Source organism: Oryzias melastigma, linkage group LG4, assembly GCF_002922805.2.
Source record: "Oryzias melastigma strain HK-1 linkage group LG4, ASM292280v2, whole genome shotgun sequence".
Classification (NCBI taxonomy): domain Eukaryota; kingdom Metazoa; phylum Chordata; class Actinopteri; order Beloniformes; family Adrianichthyidae; genus Oryzias; species Oryzias melastigma.
Window position 1 is genome coordinate 15,622,903 of NC_050515.1, and position 20,271 is coordinate 15,643,173.

Sequence of the window (20,271 nt, forward strand, 5' to 3'; positions counted from 1 at the left end):
ATTTTAAAATGTCACCATTTGAAGAAGGCTGGACCTTTCTAACACTTAGACTAAGCCAGACCAAACAAAAGAAAAGAAAAAAACCACTCGAGCTGGATATCGTCACTACTTTTTAAGAATCAATTCGATTCACCAGAGTCTGGATCAATTTGATTCAGATTTTTTTCGATTCTATCAATACGATTTAATTCAATTTTGAGTTGACACGGTTCACAAATTTAGACAAGTTTGTTTATAAATGCATTAATAATTTATATAAATGTTTTGAAGATATTCATATTAATCTGATACAGTTCACATACTGTAAAATGTATAAGTGAATTTATAATGAGATTGTTAATACCAGTGTTTCAGTGTGACATGGGGTCCCAAACAGAGAAGCTCCAACAATTGTTCTGCCTCTCCTGAAGGGTGTTTCAGTTTGAACACTAGGTGGCGATCGCACTATAGCATTACACCTTATTCCAGATGAAGAAGAAAGTATGAGCAAAAAAACTGTTTTAGACCACAAATGATTACTCTAAAGTATCCTTCCTTAAAACTTCCGTAATCATTGCGCTATCCTTGGCATGTTAAAAATAAAAGTGGGGTAATCTGGCCCCCACAAGTTAGCACGCTGAATTTTTTTTTTCAAGGATTTTTTGTCTTCACTGGTGTCCGTAGCAGACAAAGTCCTGTCCATCTTTGTCATGGGAGGGATCACACATCAATACAAGAGTCATCTGGACCCCATATGAGAGCACAAGGGTTAAAAGAGTTTGGTAAATTCATGCCTGTGAGTTTATAAAGAAGCTCATTTAGTCAGCATTGTTTGTTTAAGTCGACCGGACATTAGCATTAGCCATCCTACTGAAAATTCCATCATACACTAGCATCAAGCTAGCGGACTTTAGCATTACGTGTCAGATTGATCTCTACTTTTATGGATTAATTATTGATCTAACAAGCTTAGATCGATTCAGATCAATTAATCTATTTGATCAACCAAGCCCTAAAAAAAATTCAAAATCCAAGACAAACCCACCATCATTTAAAATACAATTTATAATAAAAAGAAAGCTTCTTTTCTATATGCATCTTGATTCAAACATTTTCAATTCTGTGTTGTTTTTTTTACAGATTCTGTGACAATAGGTGGCATGTCATGACAGTTTACAAAAAAATATTTGTTTGAAATCTTGCAGAATTTTTTTTAACTTCTGCCTTGAAGACCCTGTAAAACTAATAATAGGCAATCTATATGAATAACTTTAATATATTCTGTAGCTCTCATCACAAAAGGAAGACATAAAACCATACCCTTCCTTTTGTAAAACTAATGAAAACGGAGCACATGTGACCCACAGAAAATATTAATAGCAGTCAGTAGTTTAAATTAATAATAACTACTCTGACAGCTCATGTCAAAGTAAAACAAGGAAACAAAGAGAGACGGGCACTGTGAGGGAAGGGCCTGTGTCATTAGACAGAGACAGATGTCGGCACATCTCTCTGAATAATGAATTTCAACAGGAGTAGCTCGCCCAAGCCGCCGTTGGCTCTTCTCTGTAGCTCCTTGTCCTCTTTTCCTGTTTTCTTCCAGCCCTCTCCTGCTCTGCAGATGCCCTCCTAATTGAGTCTCGCTCTGGCTTGGGGACACAGCCCCACTCTGCCATTAGAGAGTCAGAGAGGCAACTGTGCCAGAGCCATAATCTTAAGTAGCTGGAGCCGGCCTTGAGGAGATTATAGCCAAAATTTCTTGGCTCTCTTAGTGAAATAAAACAGTTAAAGACAAAAAACTACTTTGGCATTGAGGGTTAAATACAGCTATAAAATATGATATGAAATGCAAGAGCTATCTACATTTCTGCAAACTACAAATACAAAATTGATTGGGTTTTCCCAAGCAAAATAGGCTGATTTTTTTTGTTCATTTATTTTTTTTAAACAACAACTGCAACAATATTTTTTCAAGTTCAATTTGAGTTTCTTATAGAAAACTGAAGTTTCAGAGACTATTTAACAAATTCATGTCTAGATACAACAGCAGCAACACAGTAACAGGAGAAACGCAAACAAACATCAACCTGTATGTTTCTGCTCATAGCTATTTACTCTTTATTGTCATTCTTCCAAGAACGCTGACAAAGATACTTGCACTCTACACTAGTATTGTCGCCTTAAAAATGCTAAAAAAAATACGTGCATTTTTTCCAATATAAAAAAACAGACTTTGGTTAATTAAAGGCAACTTTGCCCACCTTGGAGCCTTCCTACTGTGACTACAGCTCAGTACTCAAACTGCAAGGCAGAGGGAAAAAAGGAGCCAGACAGATGAGTGGAAAAACGACAGAACTTCAAAGCCAATGAGACAGCAGCCATAGAATTTTAATAACCCTCTGGTGTGTGTGTGTGTGTTCACTGCTGGCGACTTGAATGCTGCTCAAGACCAAAGACAGCCAACATCCATGGCACATGCACCAACAGGTAGGAGCAGATACACACATGCATGGACATATACACACACCGGACAGCAGAGGTCTTTGTTACTCACCTGCTGCACTTCTGTCTCTCCGTTTGATGTCTTCTCTGTGTACACGAATGAGTTGAAAATCCTCTGTAGGGGGAAAAAAAAAGCAGACAGAGATGGTTGGGGGGAGGTTAGATTGGTAGGAATGCTGAAGATTCTGCTCCGATAACTGCAAAGCATCACCTGATGTTGCTTCGGCACAATTTGCCCTCAAATGTTGAGATGAAATATTTGCTAGCAAAAATATCGATTCACTGCATCTTTTAGATTTGTGAAGAGATTATTTTTCTCCCTTTTACACCGGGGTTACTTAACTGTTAAACCATCCAGAGTTCTTGAAATTCAGACAGCAACTACTTCTCAATATATATGTGGCCGTCTGACATGGGTTATGGCATAAACTCGTAACAATTATGATACTAATTTAAGAACGTTTTAATTTCAATTTTACGTGTTTGATCCAAGATTTTCTCTAAAAACACAAATAGTTTCCACTTCATTTAATCAAAAACAGTCAAACCAAATGGTTACAATTATTATATTAATGTAAAACAGAGACAACAGGTCTTTAAAGAATTGCTCTGATCATCTTTTGATCTTCTGTAAAGCGTTCCCAGTGGTCTCTTAATTATGACTGTGTTGTTCTTAGACAAAATAAAAAAAAAAAAAACCTTGTATTGCTTTTTTTGTATTCACATGATTCAAGGTCACAACTTTGGACTGAAAAGTATCAAAGTTCCAATAGGGATTGTCAAATAAAAACACATTTCATACATGATAAAAATCTGTCCACACAGATGCATCTGGAGTTAAAATTATTAGCACTCTAGAGAACAAAGGCCTTAATTATGAGCCAACTACAACAAATGCACAGACTTCATCTGTTTCTTGGTTGGGAGACAATAACTGTGTCCAATAAATTGGCTAAAACAAAAGAACAAAGGGAAAATATTTAAGGCAGGTCACTAAAAATGCTCTCCATGGTTATACATTCAGACATAAAGGTAATAGGTCCTGTAGTAACGTTAGTCCTCAGAGCCCCAACCCTGTTTCAATGTCAACCTGCTGAGAAACGCAACCACATATTCATTTAGACCATCTCCAGTTCAATCAGCTTGAGTCTCTTTAGCAATTGTGTACACATACTCTTGTTGAGCAGCAGCAGCAGCAGCCCTGTGTGGAAGCTGTGTTATGGCAACAGGTAGGCAGGTGTTCCACTTTAGGCTGTGCCATCAAACGCCAAGCCTTAACGTGCCAGGTTTCCACACTGAAGTCATTTCCTGCTGCCTGTTCACGCCTTTTGTGTCGACAGATTCCATAGAGTCCCTACAGTCTTTGATAAAACATACACACGCCAAACCTGGAGCTTCGTCACCATGAATAAAACATACTGACACATGCACAAAATCTAATTTTTTTACGGTTAAAAAAATAAAAAATAAAAAAAGCTTTATAATGCAATAAAATTGATTTTAACCACATTTTATAAATGTAGCTTATTTTTTATCCAATACTTACCCAATTATATATCAGTTCATTCATTTTTGGGCTTGAAAACTCTCACGTTCACAAATAGCTACGCACATTCAAGACTGTTTTCAGGCTCTAGATACAAACCATGCAGCCGCCGAACGTGCATTAACATTTAAACAAGGTTAAACTTTGACCAATCAGGAACTTGGATTTGGTTGTGACATGTGGATGGCATTCCTTTTAATTCACAGAAGTGCCAACCTTTGACAATTGATCACAGACAGACCAATAATTACGGTTTGTGCCTGGCTTGAATTACATGACACCAAGTCTATATCAGAATAGAGTCCGGTGTCCAGTGTGAACACTACATGTCCAATTCGAATGTAGCTGTATACCAAATATAGCTTTTAAAGCCTTAAACTAAATGTGGTTGCAGTTCCCACTAAAGTACCGTATTTTCTGGAGTATAAGTCGCACCAAAGTACAAGTTGCAAGAGCAAAAAAGTTTTACGGAAAATGTGCTGTGCACACCGTTTTATTATGTTATTTCCCTAAAAGCTTTACATTTTACTACTGACGTATTTGGAAATCTAGTGCCAGTCTTTGGTTCCACATCCTTTCTAGGTGATAAACATCAGGTCCATAACACTGATCTGTCAAAAACTTACAAATATGCACCAAAAAGAGGTGATGCAGGTATTTAGCAGTAATTGTATGCTTTCAAATTTTGAAGGATATGTTGGAGATCAGGGACAACAGTCACTCAAACAGTTAAAAAAGACAGCTAAAAAAAAGAAGGAAAGAAATCCTCTAGAAGAATGGGAAAACTCCTGTTGTCTCATGGCCACGGGTTTGCAGTGTTTCCCCGAGTGCCTGCAGTGTTTGTTGTTGGAGTAGCTTTGCGGTTTTCACAGCTATGGAGCAGTCAGGAAGGAATGCTCAGCCTGAAACCTGAGAGCCCTGAGGCTACGACTAGGAGCCTGTTGGCCTACCGTGACCCTTAGTCAAACACTTACACATACAGATACTCCTGCTGTACTACAGCGTTGTGGAATTCCATACAACCAACACTTGGGCCCACTTTGAGTAGCAACTGGCTTTTTTGGTAGAAAGCATTTTAGGAATATTATTATATATGATCCAAAAGGATATTTATCTTAAATCTGTTTGTGCCATAAACATTCTGATGACGCCAAGGCAGAGCTTTGAGGAAGAGCATCATAAATGGACACTCGGAAGGCGTTTGCATTTAAATGGGAAACTTTCTGATAAGTAAGCTCCTTAGTAATACATTCAAACACTGATCACAGAGGAGCAGCCTTTGTCTCATTAGGCCGGTCTTGAAATTTGCCTCAGGGTTAATCCCAACCACAGTTGAGTGGTTAGCTGGAATGGCTCCCTCTTGGTGGAAGACTGAACTATGTTGCAGTCTTCCACAAATTTTGGAGGAATTAGAATACTTAATTAAATTCCCAACAATGCAAAGACAGATTTTTCCACTAATCCATATTCATATTATAAAAAGAAATATGTCACTTTAATTTAGAGTTTTGGAACCTACTAGTTAAAGTTAAAGATAAAGTCCCACTGTTTGTCACGCACCTAAGTGTGTGAAATTGGTTCTCCACATTTGACCCATCCCATGGGGGAGCAGTGAGCTGCAGACACAGCCGCGCTGGGGAACCTTTGGGTGGTTGAATCCCCCAGTCCAACTCCTTAGTGCTGAGCAGGGGTCAAGCACTTGGTCCCATTTTTAGAGTCTTTGGTATGACTCGGCCGGGATTTGAACCCACAACCTTTCAATCTCAGGGCGGACACTCTATCACAAGGCCATTGAGCTGGTGTTTCTGCTAACAGTACTTTGAAGTTTGTAGAATACATAAGTTGATAGTACTTCTTCTGTCAAGCAGTTTTTGCGATACCATGGACTACTCCATTAAAGTGGTTCTTCTATTCTCAGTGGATCTACTGAGAACAAACAGCCAACAATATCCAGACAGATGAGTGACAATAGTGGCTCAAAAAAAAAAACATTTCCAATATATCTGAAAAAAATTGTAATTCACAAACAGGTCAAATACTTTTTTGAACATATTAGCTCAAAATTGTGCTTTCCTAATAATATTGCACAAAGAAAATTGTTGAAATAGTATTGCTACTATGTTTGTTTAAAAACCAAAAGCACTGCATTTGTGGTGTGTCATACTAACATCAATAGGATTGGATACATCAGAATAAAACATCCTGAATATTTCTAAGAACTTCACAACTATTAATAAAAAAATAAATAAATAAATAAAAGCAAGTGCATGCTTTTGGCTTTTTATAATTTTTGTTACATTATGAGACAGGACCCGAGTAACTTGTTAGTTCATTCTGTGATGATGCTTTTATTGCATGTAGAACTAAACGTTTTTACTTTTTCATTAGTTTGCTATTTATAGTGATTTAAATGTTCTACAACTGGACAGTATCATTCTTCATTTTCAGCCCCAGTAAATACAGTGCTGATCAGCTGTGACATTAATTTTAAAACGCATGTGTTTATATCGGTGGGCGGCGTTCACAGCGCCGTGTGAATGGACCCTTTTCTTGTGACGCCACTGAGGAGCAAAGAGCTGCCAAAGTGGGGTTTACAAACAAATGAACCTGAAGCAGGAATTTAGCTCAGAGACAACTTCATTTTTACCTTAAGGCTAATGAAAATATAGAACATGCACACATTTCACATTCACACACCATGCTGGTTGAATAAAAATGTTAAGAGCCATGAGGCCTTGGAGATTGGTTTCTACACAACTGACAGATAAAAGCCTGAAGCTCAGGGGATGGTAACTGCTGCTTTCTGCCTGCTGCAGGTACTCAGCCTAACCCTTTTCCTTCCTTCAGCTTTTGGCTTTTCCTCCCTCTCAACTTGCCCCCAGCCATCTCTCTGCTCATTGCACTACAAAGAACTGGAAGTCAGGGATGCGCCATCAGAGCTTTACCTCTGATGTGCACATTGTGCCCGCCTCAACTCCACCCCCAATTCCAAGACCCTTCCCAAAACCAAACTAATTTACTAACCCCAACTGTCTTTCCTGAACGTGCTTAAGCTCAAAAACTGGCACCTAAGACAACCAGGTTTCTTTATTATTATAGTTCATAAGAAAAAGAACAGGCTGCAGCTGCAGTCTGTTGCTTCAAAGCTTGTAGATCAGAACAACATTAACAAGAAAATAAATGAATATCTAACAACAAACAAACATAAAAACAAGGCCATTGTTATTAGATGCAATCAGTGTTTTTCCAGTCAATTACAATATTTAAGAGCTCAGTTTAAAGCTAGGAGAAAATAGAACTTAAGAGAAAATAGCAGCGTTTTTATTGACTATGAAATTGTGCAAATTTGATTTGGAATAATAAATTTGCCAAATAGAAACTTGACAATAAAAAAAAGAAAAACTTGCATTTATCAAAAGCTGTTTGCGCTTGGAGCAGGTGGTTTTTGAGGTGTATCAAAATGGACACATTTCACAAAACTACAATTGAAACCCTTTTTTCAAATTAAATGAGTCATGTGACCATCAATAGGATACCACGCCACAAAAGAGGTCCTACAGCCTCAAGCAGCTCATCAAAAGATGAGTGTGTCATGTGCAATTGTTGGATCCACAGCTCCTCTAAAAAATTACCAACCACCATTTCCAAAAATCGCTTCATCCATAGCCACTCCCACAAAGCTTGCTGCTCCATAGCCTGAATAAGGTGCCGACGTCCCCATTGATAGATGATGAAGAGCACTAGTGCCATGGCATAAATTGAAATGTATCTGCAGTGAACCAAAGTGTTGTTCACAACAGTCGCCATGCTTTTGATTTAATGGAAACAGTGTTACTGTGTTTATTTTCACATTTCAAGAATTTCGACAAAGTTTTGCACATGAACAGCTCAACAGATTTTTGTCAAATACCAAAATAAAATGCGGCCACATTTTTTGTGGAGCATACAAATTTTGTAAAATGTAATTTTAACAGCATTTGACAAATATACCAAGAAATTTGAGCATTGCTATTAGTTCCATTTGAAAGGCTTTGAAAGTTTTTCTTATTATTGAGCTTCCCTGGTCTAAGAAGGGTGTCATTAATCTGACTTTGTGGTTGGTTATTTTTCAGCCTGTGTGTACAACTGCAGTACAACTGTGTGCACATCAATTAACATTTATGTTGATTTTAACAAAAATCATAATTACCTTAATTCATTAATAATTGAGGTTTTAAACTGTAAACAAGACACTTGTGTATATTATCATGTGTCTCTTGTGCTGTATGATCGAGCATGAGATTAGAAAAGATCAACAAAAAAACCACAGAGGTTTCCCAGTGGTGCAACACCGAGCTATAAAGAGATTCTCGTCAAGGGCTTTAGAGTTCGTCTCCAGTTCTGTTTCTTTTTAGCCCTCAACAAGCGGATGCTCATGTCTCTAATGCTCAAGTCTGCCACTTGTAAGCCCTGTTCCTGCCAAGTCACACAAACTCTCTTCTTGGAAGCAAACACAACTCAAAATAGCTGTTTGCAGTCATTGGAAGTGTTCAATCATCAAGCAGCAGATTATCCATCAACTGTCTATGCCTGTAGTAGGAAGTAGCAACCATTTTAACGGTTATCATTGCTATGTAATGAAAGTCATCTCAACTGGTAACTAAAGAGTGCAGACAAAGCAAAGATAGGCTCCAGTCGCATCTTTATTGAACATAAATAGGCTTCGAGCAGGAGTCATCAGGAAGGTTGTGTGGTTTCTACTGGACAGATTGAGAGTACATCATGGAGCTACATTGAAAAAAAAAATCTCCAGCTCTAGCTTTAGAAAAGAAGTCAAAAGCTATTGAGGCATGGGCACTAGAAAAAAAAGGGTTAAAAAGAAAGAGGCACGTCAAAGCCAGATCTTTAAATGTCACTATAATGGCATTAGAGGATCCAAATTCTTGCTAATTAGGTGTGTCTCCATTTCGGTCCAGTAGAGAAGCCTGGCTAATTAAATGACTGGCTGTCAGTGTCTGCCAACTGCTTACCGCTGTATTTAAAGGGGGGGTCCAAGTCAATTTAATTTGCTCAAATCTAACAAACAGACAACCTGAAGCAATGGCTCCAAAGCCCAGCCCACACACACTGAGTTGATGTGTGGCATGCATTTGGTCTAGAACATTTGTGCGCTTGTGGATATTTGTCACTGGAAAAGTGGGAGAACGGGGACTGCTGCCACTTGCCAAAACAATTTTATTACCATCAAAATGTATCATCAAAATGATTTATTTCTGTTGTCATGGTAATGGTGCATTTGCAAGAACAGTTTAACTTATTTTTAAAGTCAAAGCTAGAATCCCAGACAGCTCTTGGTGCCTCAAAGGAAGACAAAATGATGACACAATTGGCATTTCATTTCCATTGTGAATTCTTCTCTTTCATGTATTGTTACAAATAGTGTTTCTACTGGGCAAGAATTGAGGCAATGGTTAGACGGAATACGGACCAGCTGGGTTTTCTGTAGATAATGCAGACTTTAGTGCGGATGTACCAAAAGTGTTTTTAAGATCCTTATAAAAAAAAAATGGTGTGCAAAAGCTGACAAAAAAGCCTAAGTAGATTAGCATACAAAAATTGTTCTTTGATGGACCCTGCCCTAACAAAGAATACGCAGCTTCATTAAACTTGATTAAACTCTACAAATCTTAAATTAACTTTTGGGTCAGTGCATCTACAACAAACAAAGTCAAACTGGGTAGACAATTAGGTAAACAAAGATGTTGTTTACAAAATCTTTGAAAATTGTTATCTGCACCCCAACATTATTTAATTTTTCTGCACTGATGAAACGTTAAAAAACAGTGCTACCAAAATCCCAAAGCACACAGCAACATTTTCTTCATCTGATCCACACACAATGCACAGTTTGCTTTTAAAAAAGGAAAAAAAAGAGCAGTAACAAATCCTCACATAGGAAAACATAGCAATGCCAATGATTATTTAAAAAGCCCTAAAACCCCAGTGATTTAAAATCCAGAATAAATTAAAAACAAACGTTGGATCAAAAGAAAGTAAAATTTCTTGAAATTAAAACAAATGATCAAAAATCGCTACTATGGACACTAATGCTATTAAAACCTTCAAAAATCTCAGGATCCAAAGGAACTCAATTCTGCATTTTTAAGAAAATCAGATGGACTACATTTATGTATCTCAAGCTCATTTCAGAACAGCAGCAACCTGGAATCTGTCAGTTTCTAGGTTGCTGCTGTTCTGAAATACTAAGCTTTTCCTCAAGCAGCATCAAGACCAGTATGCTAAAAGTCTCCCCAGTGCCCCCACACCTCCCAGAGAGGCTCTCAGTATCAGCCTGGGATGTTTGCTCTCCCTCTCCACCAGACAGGATATAATACTTTCCACATGTGAGTGAAAAAAATGGAAGGGCAAAGCAGTTGGAAGAGAAGAATAAAGGGGGGGTCAAAAAGTGTGGAATTGTGGTGTGGGGCTTATTTGAGAACAGTAAGGGAAAAAGAAGCCCACCAGAACTGAAATTGGGGAGAAATCTATAGGGCCAGTTTAACCCATAAGAGAACTGGACTGAGCGAGCATGATGTCACCCATATAGAAAATGTCTTATTTTCCAGCCTCATCAAAATAAAGCAAATTCAGTCACCATTTTCCTGCAATAAGTATGGCACTATTTGAAGTCAGACAAGGTTAGTAAGCGGTGATTGGTCTGGTGTTTCTGTGGCAACTACTGTTGCCCATCAGGAGTAAGCTTGTTGGAAGTCCACATCCCTTTCATTGAAAGTGGGCTCAAGAGAATCTGTCAAACGCTCGATAGAATAGAGGTCTGTGGGAGTTTGGCTTCTTGGATCTAGCAGGTAGTTTCTATTTGGAGTGCAAGAGGAAGGGATTGCTCAGTCCAGTTCTTTTTTTTTTTAACAGTTAATGGTTTGAACCTAAATCTGACCAAACAAGGCCCTATTCCTCTTTTCGCTAATACGGACCAAGTCGCCATGTCCCATCCGCACAAAAGCAGCCCAGAAGCATGATGTCTCCACCCCCTATTCTTCACATTGAAAAAAGGGTGAAAAAGTAGGGTGTTCTTGTGATCTCTCCTCCTCCTCAAAACATAGGGAATTACATTTATACCAGAGTTTCCTTTTGGTCTCATCCGACCACGTGACATTCTCTCAATCTTCCTGTGGGTCATCCAGACAATCTCTGACAAACTTCAGACGAGCCCTGGACATGTGCTGGTTAAAGCAGGGCTTGAATTTTCTCTTCAGGTCATTGACCAGTTCCACCGTGTATTACTTGGCATTTTTTTTCAGCATTCTCAAAATCATATCCAATGAGATCAGATCTTGCATGATGCACCAGGCAGAGGGGGATTGGCAGTAATCTTATATCCTTTCCATTAACAAAAAATTACTAAAACTGATGTCTTCTCACCAAGCTGCTTGGTTTTTGTAGATTGCTCCTTCACAGTCTTGTATAGGTGCACAATTTATTTCTGGTGTTCTTTGACGGCTCTTTGGTCTTGGCCATGGTGGAGATGTTGCATTTTGACTGTTTAAGGGTGTGGATAGGTGTCTTTTATACAGATTAACTAGCTCAAACAGGTGAATAGAGGGAAAGAATAGATGGGCTTCTTAAAGAAGAAGTAACAGGTCTTTGAGGTCTGTCTGCACTATGAACATCAGAATCTGGTGATCCCTCTCTGTCAATTTATGTGACCCAGAAGTGTGTAAAAAAGTTGGTGTCGTTTCCAATTGCTTCAATCTTGCTAAATAAAGATTGACAGTATATATGGGAATATTTAGTTGAATAGATGTTTCAAGACTGAACTTGTACAGTATCGCAGAGAAAGCTTCAGAGTTCCTGAGTAAAGCACATCCTTTCGCAAATGTTTCTAGAAACGTTTGTGCTTGGTTTTATGGTTATGCTTGGTTGCTTGATTAGAACCCTGAAATTAAATTTTCAGTTTATCAGAGAGAATATTTTTAGCAAATATAGTGCATATGTACTATATAACTAACGATTAAGATGTGAAATGAAAATATTCTAAATTGATACTAGTCTTTTGTCCAAAACTGATACCCTGGAAAAAAAAGCGTACTCAAAAAAAGACTTGATGCTTTGCATTTAAAATCAAAAAAATTGGCATAGCTGTAAAAAGAATTCAACAATACACAATACTGTGAGCTCAATGTTTTGTAGTACCGATTCCTCAGCTTTTCAGTACTTCAGTGAAGGCTACACCCTGTTGTCTAACACAACTCTCCATGATTATCCAGGTTTGGCTCTAAGTTTGAACTTTTGGGTGTGCCTGCAGGAGTATATGTGAAACGCGTGTGGGTAAAATCACTGGGCACAAGTCATTACCTTATGGTTTTTAACCACAGAAGGGTTTTGAAGTCGAGGCATTAAAACACAACCTCAGGCCACAATAACCACACTCTAATCATGTCTGACTAATTGGACATAGCTAAAAAAAAATTCTAATACAATGATGAATAAAAGTGTTCGTATTTCCATGTAAACATATGATGCTCAATAATAAGAAAAACAGCTAAAAAATCCTTTTAAATCTTTCAATAAAATCTTACTAGCTTTCTTAAATTTCTGGATTTTTGCCTGAAAGCAGTAACACTTCACATGTTTCCACTACAAAGCCAAACATGCAGAGCATTATGGAAATAACAACCTGCTGGTAAAGTCAATGTGAAAAGGTTCCAAAGACTGATCAAGGCTGCAAACCCAAGCACCTCCATTAAGTGATAAAATCTCACAGTGAAAGAAGACAAAAACAAAACCTCACACACAGCAATGAAATTATAACAAAGAAATGAACGAGCATGAGAAAGGCTTTGAAGTGACAAAAGTCTATAAATGACTGCGTTTATGTTCCAAAGTGATTTGGACTGAATTGATAGTGTTTAAACCTGTCAGGGCTAAAAATCAATGCAGAGCGATTTGGACAAAGTCTGGCATTTAACTGGAATTAACCGCAGCCAGTGATCAAACACATTTAAAGCTTAGTTTTTTTCTATGTATACATTTGCTGGATAAAAATTAAAAACATAAAAGATTAATGCCATAGTGTGCATGAATCAGAAATGTCTTATAACCTTCAACTTGGGGTAAGATGACAGCAAAATGGTGTAGAAGGGAAACTATAGTCCTAGATAATTTATGTTCCCAACAGCCTTGGGCCAGATGCCAACCACCCAGGAGCTTTCTGGCACCTTAAGTCCAAGTCACACCCTAGTGTTATAACCTTCAAGCACTGCCTCTTCCTACTGAGCCTCTTCAGTGCACTTTAAGATATCACAAGGACCAGAAAGAGTGCGTAAAAAACCTTAAGACTAAAAGCTGTGTCCAAAGAAGGGAAAAAAAGAAGGAAACAGGCACCCAAAGACAGAGCCATAAAGTTTCACACTTTGATATATGCTTCCCTCTGAAAGAATCCTCCTCTCGGCCAAGTGAAAAGACGTTCAGATGGGGCGCCATACCCTGTCTGCACTAACTATCCTGGATTATCCTCACATTCCTGTGTCGTGGACTCATCTTTAAGGGCTTTCACGTGCTATTTTCAACCATCAAGAAAAATTGATCTCAGGTTTATTTTTGCACAAACGCTCACTCAAACAGTTCTCAGTCATTTTTAATGAGTGTATGGAGGAAAAGGAGCCTATTAAACTACTGAGTGGAAGCAATCAGACTGAATAATGGCCTTGAAGCTGTAAGTCAGGGACAGAGAGATAGATCTGGAAAACTATAACAAGACGAGAATAGACCAGAGTAGGATGAGAATATTTTATGTTTCAGATAAACAAAGAAGGTACCCTAAAAAGAGCAAAGGAACGCAGAGGATAGATGGGAAAGAGATATGAGACAATGAAGGAAGTAAAGGAGGGAAAAAAAAACTTCCTGGGGTGGTCTCAATCTCAAGTTTCTGAGCAAGATGTGAGATCATGTCTGGCTGTTGTCATAGGGTCCCTCTATGGATAAGAGGCCTTGTTCTAATTCATGTAGTCTAGGGATACTTACACAGCCTGATTAATAGGGGGTAGGAGTTGCTCAGCAGAAAAGATTAAACTACATGAGATAGAGGTTTTGACTTTGCAAAACTGAAAAAGTGGAGCCCTATCCAGGAGACTGTTGCTGGCCTTTATCACATGGCTCAAGATAAAAAAAGAATAAAAAAAAAACGTCACAAGTAAGTGTTCCCAATAATCAAAAACTACACAGAGAAATGTATTGACGATGATGATAAGATATAAAGACATGGACTGAATTTTAAATTTAGAGCAATCAAAGTGATGTATTGGAAAGGACATTTGGATACAATTAAATAAGAGTGCCTTAAAAACATGCACATCTAACAGCTCTATAAAAACATGCCTAAATAAAATAAAAAATGTAACAAAAGCTTTTTTTAAAGAACTGAATCGATAGTCTTTATTTAAGACGATTTAAGATCCCACCAATAATGATCTCAAAAATGTAAAGGGTCTAATTAAATGTTAAATGAGCAAAAAAAAGACAAGCATCTCTTCATTTTAGGAGGTAATCTCTTCAAAAACATCAAACTATGACATGTGTGATGTAAATGAAGCATGTAGTGATATCAGTAGGAATTCAAAAATTAATGCTACTTTGGAAATTAAAGCCAGACATCTTGAAACCTTGCAGGCACTGCTCTCTGACTTCAGTTACTTCACATTTCATCATCTGAAAAACACAAAGATAAGCCAGAAAAACATAACATCACTGAGGTTCTCCATCAAAAAGTGATACATATTTTTTTGTTATTAAGATATAAAGAGATAGAGAATCGGGATGTTTTTAGAAGTTGGTTAGGTACAAACTGATTAGTTATACTTAAAAAATGTTGGTTTGCATTAGCCTAAAAGTAACTACTGTCATCACCATATCTAAAAATTTAAGTGGAACTCCATGAAAGTTTCGAAAAGATCCATAAGCAACAAGAAAACAAATCTTAACTTTAGAAATCTCAAGTGATTGTGAAACTCTCTAAATAAAACAAAAGTTTCCCTTAAAACATTTACTTTTCTTTGTATCTTTTTAAGCAAAAATCACTTGAACAGGTGGAAAAAAAGAACATAAACTTTAAACGTCACTCACACCTCTAACAATGACTATAAAGCACTGAGCAATAGGGCAGGGAAACAGAAAAAAAGCTGTGGAGAAGTAATTTCCAAGGTGGTTTGACAGAAGAGTTGTTTTTACAATGCAACAGCATGCATGCCTCCAGTCAGGCCACATTTTTCAGCTTTACAAGACCTATTAAATATGGCAGACTCTGTGCATTTATGGAGAACAAAAACTCCATCAACCAAAGCATAAAAAATTATATTTTTACACAATTAAAAAAATCTCAGCTATTGTCATTTTTTTGGTTTGATATAAACATCAGATTTACAAATTAAACATAATACACAAGGCCTCTAAGTTAGTAGGTGACACAATAAATGTTCTCAAGTATTTAGGAAAAACTTAATGACGGAGTGGAGTAATGTCTTCAGTGTTGTAACAGAGCAGAGTTTTGCTCTTTATGACGCAAGATAATTAACTGGATGTAGGATTTGTGTTGGCTTCCAGCACGCAGAGAGGCAACCAGGGAGCTGTGGTGAGGAAGAAAAACATCGGCCCACCATTGGCTAAATTACAAAATATATATATATATATTCCGAGGTCTTTTTTTTTCTTTGCAGTCACATAGGCAAACATAAAAATGGAACAAAAAACAGCTTGAAACATCGCATATGGAAAAGCTTTTTCACTGCCTCTCGACCTTATCGTCAGTAAAACACTGCTAATGACTGCAAGTGAATTTTAAGCAGGAAAGGTTTGGGACTTTGCACCCTCATCTGCAGCGGGAAACCGCAATGCTAATACAAACACATAAAAAGCGCTTGCATGTGCACACAAAGCTTTGTGTTCGCTTCCCAGTCTGTACCACAAAGCCAAAAAGAGCAAAGCTGCGTGACAGAAATGCGAGAGCTTTTTAAAGGAATGAGAAAGAAAGGGAATCAAGAGTTTGTACAAAAGACGACAAGGGGATGAGTTTAAAACGCGAATGGGAAGACATTAAAAATCGACCATGGAGCTGATGACTAAACCTTTTTAATAAATTACTGTGTGCTGTTTGGGGTGGAGGGTCTCTGAGGAGATCAAAGGGAGACCGAAAATAATGGAGATAAAAAAAAGCAAACCAAAAGAAAAAAATTGTTAATTTTGGATGAGGAGAAGTTGAGCCAGTATTCCCACAAAAGCAGAGCTTTAGTTGGAAATCCACAGTATGAGGCCGACATCTGGTCAAAACACAGCTGAGCAGTGGCTGTGGTAAATGCAAATCAGTGGTTATGGTAAATGGAAATGAATGAATACTGCTTATTTAATGCTGCACAGTATGCATGTGTTTTTTTAACCACATTGAATACAGTTTGGGGTTATAAATAATCCTCAATGTTTAAAAACAATAAAAAAAAAGGTAGCCTGACTTTACTGCAGAATATAACTTTATGCTTGAGACGAAAATGAATCACAAGAACTGGCAGATTTTATCTCTGTGACCAACTAAACCTGTGTCCATAAGGCCTTAGTCCAGTTGTTGTGCACGTGGTAAATGTATTTTTTGTAAGGATAATAGAGATTTGTCGATTCAATTCACATCATAATTTTTGTCAGCCAATACGATTCATATTGGTACATTTTGAATGACCAATTTGATCCAATTCAGTGACCTATCAATCCAGGACATCTTTAGCCAAAAAAGACACTTTCTGACTGCACACACGAGGTGCGCAGGTGTTAACGCAAGTTCCTGTAGGATCCCCACACACGGTACACTATGAAGCTCTATTTTTTCATCTCCGACAATCAGGCAAGACGAGTGCACTTATCACTTGAACAGCACTAACAGACGCCTTGTGTAGTGCGCAAGCACAAGGTGAAAGATTTGTACTGCGTGTCTGCATCCCACCAACTTCACCCCTACTTCCCCTTATGTGTAACATACGTGTTTGCTCTGACCCGTCGTCCAAAACATGCTCGTAGAGAAAGATATGCAGGAACATTTTCGTTTAACGTGCTCACCGATTGGTCAACAATTTTAGAATTTCTTTTTGTGTGGGTCACCTGTGTGCTTCATATAGATTTACCAATTTTTTGGGCTGCAGGCAGCCCATCCATACGGACAGTTGTGACTAAGCAATTACTCAGAAATACTAACAAAAAAATAAGTACACAACAAACAGTTTTTTGACAACTTTTCCTTCAAGTTATTATGAGATGAACCAAACAGTTAGTTTAAAAAATTCTCAAAACAGGATAAATGATAGGACAGAAAAACAAGGGATAATTGAAGCATACATGTTAAAACATTATGATTAAAATGTGTTTTGAACCCCAAAAAAACCAAAAACAAATTAGATAGCATGTTATCTTCCCTAAGTATAAAAAAATATGAACTTCAGGGGGATAACAACCTGCAATACAATATTTAAGAGTCTCAAAAAAAAAATTATATTGAGAATGAGAACACACAGAAATGAATGTTATGTTGTGAACCTCAGGTTTAAATTTGTGTGTCCAAATCTCTCCAACGCAAACATGAAGCTCTTTAAAAATAACTTCATTAATACTTCAAGCAAACCACATGCACAAACTCAGGTTTGCAGTGCTTCCTGCACGAACATAAGAAGCATGTGGGATGTCAGCTCAGTATGCATCACATTTTTTTTTTCTGTGCTGTCTAAACATTGGAAATTTCTCCTATTCACATTCATGAGTCGATCATTGCCGAGCGCACAGCCTTGAACCGAGCGCTTTTAAAAGAGAGGGAGAGTCCCCCAAGGACATTCACAAGTTTCTGGTATGTAAATGCTGCTGAAATGCTTTGCTGTTGTAAATGTGGAGAGTGGGGGGTGTGAGGGGAGTGTTTCGCTTCTCTGATGATGGATGCAGACACATGACAGCTCCCCCAGAAGAAGAATTTACCATTGGGCATTTATGTCGTAGTAGTAAGTCCATTAGAATGCTTCAAATTCAGCAGCTGATTTAAAACAGAGATTATTTTTTATCCAAATATTTTCTTTTTACAAGATTATGTATTAAACCTGTATCCAATACGCTGGATTTCACTTAACAAATACCAATCTCAGTATATTCTTTTTCAAAATTTAAAACCATAAAAATAAAAGCGGTTTCTCAGTTTAAAGTTCCAGAAAAGATAAAAGCTCAGCTTTCACCTATGTGGCCAAAAAGCACAAAAACATTAGGATGTTAAGGCTTCTTTTGAAGCACAATGCAGAGCCAAATGCTGACTACCAGATTATTAGTCTTTAAAGCCAGAGAAGTGGTAAGAAATACCTATATTTTTGAGAAAAAAAAGACAATAAAAGTAAAACCTGTTTCAGTGCATTGAAGCTGCACGCTGCTTTAAGCTGCCAATTGATGTCAGCAGAAACCGACTCTGCCAACATGTGAGCAAGACAGGCTGCAAAATGCTGGAAAAGCATCAACTGGCAAAACCTGGCAACGAGCTGATCTTTTGAAAAGGGATGAGGCGCTGAGTCGTGGGGGTTTGAAGCACCACAGAGGATAAAAGGAGAATGTTCTGTTCTTGCAAAAAGTTCACAGAGATTCTTCCTTAAAAAAAAAAAAAAAAATCTTAAACAGGAAGGAAGACTAAGGTGTTCTCCATTTACCTCAAATGAAGCAGTTTGAGTGGCAGCATTTATTGTATCCCTAGCTGGAGACAGTTGCACAAATTACCAACCTGCATTGACAAATCAATACAGCCAATACCCCAATTTCAGACCCCCAAAAAAGTTTAGAAACTTAAAGTACTGAAAAAAACACCATAAAAGAAAGCAAAACTGAAAGAGGCAGAGAAAAGCAGGAGTTCCCAGGCAAGCTGTCAAACTCAGAACTTCTCACTGTCAGCCTTTGTGAGTCAGTCTCAAACCGCCTCAACACTTCCATTCAAGAGACTTTGAAGTTTTGGTTTGAGGAAAAAGTGTTACCACCTGGTGCACGACGATAATGATGGATGGATCTTAGCTCTGTTGTTTAGGGAAAAATTTGAAGAATTAATTCTTAATAAATATTAACGCTTCATTAGATTATCTTTTATCTACAAACTATTTACCCTGCCTGCCATATTCTAATAGGTTTAAATAAAGCAAGAAATTCACAGATTATCTTCTAATTTATTTTTGCAACCTAAAAAACATATGTTAATAAAAATAGCTTACTTCCTGACTCTTTTAAATATATAAACACATTTTTATGCTCTGAAGGAGGCAATAAGCTTCATGATTTGAGCAAGCTTCCTATTGGTGCATAAATGTGCTTTAGTGGTCTACAGTGAGTGCATAGAACATGTATTTTATGTGCTTGTTGCTTAACAGACCAGCGGAAGCAAAGGTTTATCTCGGTTTAAATGCTTCTTTTGCCAGACTTCCGCCATCTTTGATTTAGCCTGTTCAAAGAAGTTTGGTGGACTTATTGGTAGACTGAGCTTAAACACAGCTGTACCCAGTCTGTGCCTGCAGCTTCGTATTAGAGTGTGTACATGGTGGTAAAAAAAATACATAAATAAATAAATAAAAAGTCTATTTTTTTTGTGTGCCAACATCCATTTTAAACAGTCAAAGCATCATTTTCGCGTCTCCTTGTGTTTCATCTCACATGCAAAGCCCCGACCCTCCTCCTTACCTTCCAATTAGCAGACTGTGTCAGGTTTTCCCCTTTACCGTTTTCTCCAGCAGAATGAAAACAGTGAATCTTCTCTTCATCTTCAGACCTGCCTTGTTTTACCCAGACTGCGAGACCAAAATTCAACTCATCAGCCAAGGTCACTTCCCGATTCATCTTCAAAGGCCCAAAACCCAGCAGCAAACAAGGCGCAAGGTGCTACAGTTTCCCATGCCACCACCCACAGACACAATTACTCGGGAAGGAAGACAAAGATGAAAATGGTGGAGAAGGCAGACAAAGAAATAACAAGGAAGACCTCATCTAGTCAGTCAGATGATGTGACCCCAGAGAAACAGTCATTAATGGTGCCGTTTAACTGATAATAGTTGCTGTTGCATTTATTGCAAATAGGAGTTACAGTGCATTAGTTGCATTAGTGAGGATTACGATTTGTTCCATACAAAATTGCTCAGAGTATGATATGTGATAGCCATCCCAATTTCTTCAATGTCTTTAGGTCGTTTTGCACAAAAAACACACACCAT

General features: G+C 37.8%; 1 protein-coding gene across 2 annotated transcripts in view; it reads right to left on the bottom strand.

The window, feature by feature from the left end:
• cachd1 (cache domain containing 1) overlaps positions 1-20,271 on the bottom strand; it is a 75,665-nt gene that overhangs the window by 44,778 nt on the left and 10,616 nt on the right. For both annotated transcript variants that reach the window (XM_024278795.2, XM_024278794.2), the window contains exon 2: positions 2,534-2,596. In XM_024278795.2, coding sequence (XP_024134563.1) covers positions 2,534-2,596 — 63 coding nt within the window. The remainder of the gene's footprint in view (positions 1-2,533; positions 2,597-20,271) is intronic.